This window comes from Nilaparvata lugens, chromosome 5 (assembly GCF_014356525.2).
Source record: "Nilaparvata lugens isolate BPH chromosome 5, ASM1435652v1, whole genome shotgun sequence".
Classification (NCBI taxonomy): domain Eukaryota; kingdom Metazoa; phylum Arthropoda; class Insecta; order Hemiptera; family Delphacidae; genus Nilaparvata; species Nilaparvata lugens.
The window spans coordinates 8,602,315-8,606,824 of NC_052508.1; the positions used below are offsets into that span (position 1 = coordinate 8,602,315).

General features: G+C 41.4%; 1 protein-coding gene across 1 annotated transcript; it reads right to left on the minus strand.

Moving 5' to 3' along the window:
- Positions 1 to 394: 394 nt before the first annotated feature.
- Positions 395 to 1,897, minus strand: LOC111048320 (fork head domain transcription factor slp2-like). Its single transcript, XM_022334195.2, has one exon. It carries the CDS (start codon positions 1,658 to 1,660, stop codon positions 560 to 562), a length of 1,101 nt encoding a protein of 366 aa, XP_022189887.2. The 5' UTR covers positions 1,661 to 1,897; the 3' UTR covers positions 395 to 559.
- Between the last annotated feature and the right edge of the window lie 2,613 nt (positions 1,898 to 4,510).

The following is a 4,510-nucleotide window of genomic DNA, read 5'->3' on the forward strand; positions in this document are numbered from 1 at the left end:
CTCCTGTTGATTCTCTCCCAATCATTAATTTGATATTGTGATTTTGGAATGTAATAGATAAATAAATAAATTACTAGAAATATGATCAGGGCATGAAACAAAACTGAATATTAGGAGAATAATTTAAACTACGGAATAAACCTACTAGCTATGTGATTATGTAGAAAGAAACGGTATTTCCAACTGTGTGCAGTTTAACAAAACTTTCAACCTAGTCAATTCAAAGGTGGTTGGTTCGAAAACTCAAGTTTTAAACCTACTTGTTATAAAATTGGGACACGGGAAAAGAAGGAACGTTTTGAAGAAATATTAAATAGAAAATAAACCTACAACCTATGCAATTAGACACAAAAATTGTTTTTAAGGGTGTCCATAAACGAAAATTCAACCTACTATCAATCGGAGAACATTGGATAGAATTGAAAATTAAAAGAAAATTGATAAATCTACATAAATAACGATCGGAGAGTAGTCAGTCATATATCACCTACCTAAACGAACTTAAAGAGATCACAGCAATAACTTATAAATTAGCAACGACTTACAGATGACGAGTATCCTAGCTGGAGGGCCGGGGTGTGAGGACGGTGACAGGCTTGAAGAGGCTCCGTGGAGGCTCAGGACTAGAGGAGGCCGAGGTCGTAACTGGAGGTTGCGTCTGGTGTTGTAAACTCGCCGCCACCATCTGCTGGTGATGCCTGAGGGTGGCGTAGATGTCCTGGTACCCGGGAGGATACACGGAGGGTCTGAGGGCGATAGAAGCTGGAGGCGGTCCACTAGGGGTCGGGGGGCTCGTCGTGGTGTCACCCAGGAGTCGCTCCATGGAGAACGCATGTGCGGGGATGGGTGTCGGTTTTGGTAGAGGTTGTAGAAGTCCAGGGTATGGGTAACCCGGGTAACGATGGTACAAGGCAGCCGGGTTGCAGTAGAGTTGTCCCAAGGGTGATATCCCCCATCCCGCGGGATTCGTGAAGGGGCCTCCTGGTGCCCCCGGGTAGAGACCTGCCGCTCCCAGGACGACCGTCCTCTTGAAGGCTGCCAGGCGACTCCTGGAGGCTGCGGTCGACCTTCTCCTCAACTTCCCCGTGGTACCTCCGATGAACACATCCTCACTGCTGGGGTCCAACATCCAGTAGTTGCCTTTACCGGGGTCGTCGTAATGGCGAGGTACTTTCACAAAACATTTGTTCAAACTGAGGTTATGTCTGATGGAGTTCTGCCAGCCTTGTTTGTTGTCACGGTAGTACGGGAAATTCCTCATGATGTATTCGTAGATTCCGTTCAAAGTTAACCTCTTCTCGGGGCTCTGTCTGATCGCCATCATGATTAACGCGTTGTAACTGTAGGGTGGCTTCTCGTTTTTCTTCTTCTCCTCATTTGTCTTCCCATTTTCGACAGTCGTCTTCCCGTCTTTACCTTCTCCTTTCGGTGAGGAGGACAGGGTGCAGTCGAGGGGTGGCGGTGTATCTCCATCCCCCGTTACATCCAGATCGGATTCCACGTCTACGTCGCTCATCTCCGCCGAGGAACTGATGCCAGGTGATGACAGCGGACTGGGTGGTCGACTGGCCGTTTCTGGGAGAATGGAACTGATACTGAACGATGATTTTAAAGGCGTACGGGCCATTATGGGGTTTTCGATAATGTCTATCTTCACCATACTGTTTTCCTCCACTGTGACTCTATGGGAACTTCGTACACAACACGAAAGAAAACTGCACTTTGAGAGAATTTAATTCGAATATCCTCTCGAACTGATACAATCCTATACTTAGAGAATTTAATTCTAATACACTATTTACTGATACAAAACACACGATGGTTATTAACTTGGTGGACTTTCACTTCGAACCTAAGGTTTCTAGAGGAACCATCGGAGCACGTGTTACCGCTAAGACGTTCGGAAACCTTCTGAGTCGACCTTCTGCCCACTGAAACTAGGACTCTGGTCTCTCCCGAGTGGTGGGGAGGGGCGTGGTCTGGCCACCACCCTTCGACCAATGGGAGGCGGCTATTCTCGGGAACCACCCCCCGTTTGGCAGCACCCTTTGTCGGCTCCCTTCCTTGACACCTGGAAATTATTTAATGTGCGTCGGCTTTTGTTGTGAGACGGGTCTGTACAGCGTCGACAAATAGAATGTGGCTTCTTAAGAGGCGCAGTCGCGGTACTGTGCGTGGCACAGTTACCAGTACACAGTAACTGTAAAATGTACACACACACAGAGGTGTAACACCTCCTGACCAGATCTGTGTTGGTAACACCTCCTGTTCGTGCAGTTGTATGCTTCAGTGAAATCAACTTATCGCCTTCTATATCAAACTATCAACATTTTTATTTTTTTTTACTGTCTACAGTCTTCTAATGTCTCCTCTTCCTCCTTCATCTTCTTCTTCTGCTGCTTCTTCTTCTTCTTCTTCTTCTTCTTCTTCTTCTTCTTCTTCTTCTTCTTCTTCTCTTCTTCTTCTTCTTCTTCTTCTTCTTCTTCTCCTTCCTCCAACCATCATCTTCCATCTTCTTCCTCCTTCCTTCTTATAATCCCGAACTCTTTCATTCTCAAACTATCAATAGAATGATCAATCCTATTATATTAAGCAAGCAATTTCTGTATTTATATATCTTGTTATTTTTATATCTGGCTATAATTTTTATATCTGGTTATTTATGATTAACGGATCTCGAAAACGGCTCTAACGATTTTCTCGAAATTTGGATCATAGTAGGTTTATGATATAAAGATTCGATTGCACTAGGTCTCATCCTTGAGAAAACTCGCTGAACGACATTAAAAGGATAATTCATCCTTGGCTGAAACAGCTGTGGATAGTAAAAAAGTGAGTATGTGAAAAATCAAAATATCGCATCCCCGAAGTTCATAAGATGACGTATAGCCAGCTGTGAAATATAAACACGATCATTTTAGAGAATTGTGCTCTGTTTATCAATAAAAATAGTCTAAACATAAAAAGCGAAGCTCTGTGCTCCGATATTGTATATTATTTCTCCTTCTGTCGTAATAGAATATAATAGGATGTAGCTTGGAATCCGTTAGCTATTGATTAGTCCAGTCAATATAGACATGAAAAAGGGGTGTGCTTGCAATATATATTGTAGTTCTGATTTTTTAATATATTATTTCGATACATGAGAGAAATGCAAAACTGATTTCTCCATGCAAAATTTCTCTGTGCTAGATACAGGCTGGCCCAAAAACCTCGTAATTTTTGTTCATTTTCCAGTTTTCAGCTATTTCTGCCAAATCCAGTAATCAGACAGAAAAATTTGCTTCCGCCTTTTTTTAGATTGTAAACTTCTGAATAAAATGAGATCATTCAGAACCCTCCATCTCCAATGAGTATTGAGTTATGATTTTGCAAAAATGAGTAGAAGTTATAGAAAAATCAATTCTGTTAAATTTCAGTTTTTGATCAACAATAAGTTATCTTCCGATTGAATCCATTTCGATGTTTAATTCAAAAAAATCTCTGGGCGTATTTTTGTGCTCTACAATCTAAAGGATAAATATACATGGGCTCTAAAATATACGCGCCCCAAACATGAGCAATTCACTTTTAATCAGCTGATGCCAAGCTTTTTATATCTATATCTTATACCGTTTCTGTAAAAATACAGATATAGTCAGCTTATTAAGTAAATTGCTCATGTTCGCGGCGCGTATATCTGTACGCACCTTAAGATTAGGTAGAGCGCTCTATCTCATATGGATTTCCAGGTTAACCTTGTATCGTGGAAGGAAGATGAAGAAGAAGAAGAAGAGGAAGAAGGAGGAGGTGGTGAAGAAGAGGAAGAAGAAGGCGGACAAGAATGAGGAGGTCGAGGAGAAGAGGAAGAAGAAGAAGAAGAAGAATACGACGAAGACCAAGAACAATATGAACAAGAACCTGAAAAGAAGATCTTTCTTCTCCTATCAACCTTCAACGCCAAGTCTATCATTATCTCCCTCCGCCTTTTGCTGTCACAAAATAGCTCCTATTTACTGACACCATTCGGCTATAATGAGTGTGGGCCTTCTGCGGTGCGCTATTTGAACTTACTTGACAGTAGCTGTACAGTATTTACTGTCGAAGTTACTTGTCAGTAGTCGAATTCAGTGTCTGTATTTACTGACATTTACTGACACCCGTTTCACTGGAAATAATGCATCCACCTCTCACCTCTATTTAAAGTTAACTGACACTTGTATTGCTATTGAAATCAGTCATGTTCACACCTGGAGTGATTGTTGTTCAAACAATGGCTGGAATATCAGTTTCTGTATTGTAGAATATGACACTCAAAGAAGACAAGTTGAACCTTCGTTTCTATAGAAATACTAACTTGCATATCATGAAGAATAATGAGGTAATGATGGGGAAGTAATTAGTAGGCCTAATTGGTGTAGCTTAATGTTGTATTGCAGAAATATCAAATTAAAGTAGTGTTCTTTGCTTGAAATATGATTTGGAGATTGGATGATTTGATTCGAAATTATAGATTTGAACAGAACACTGA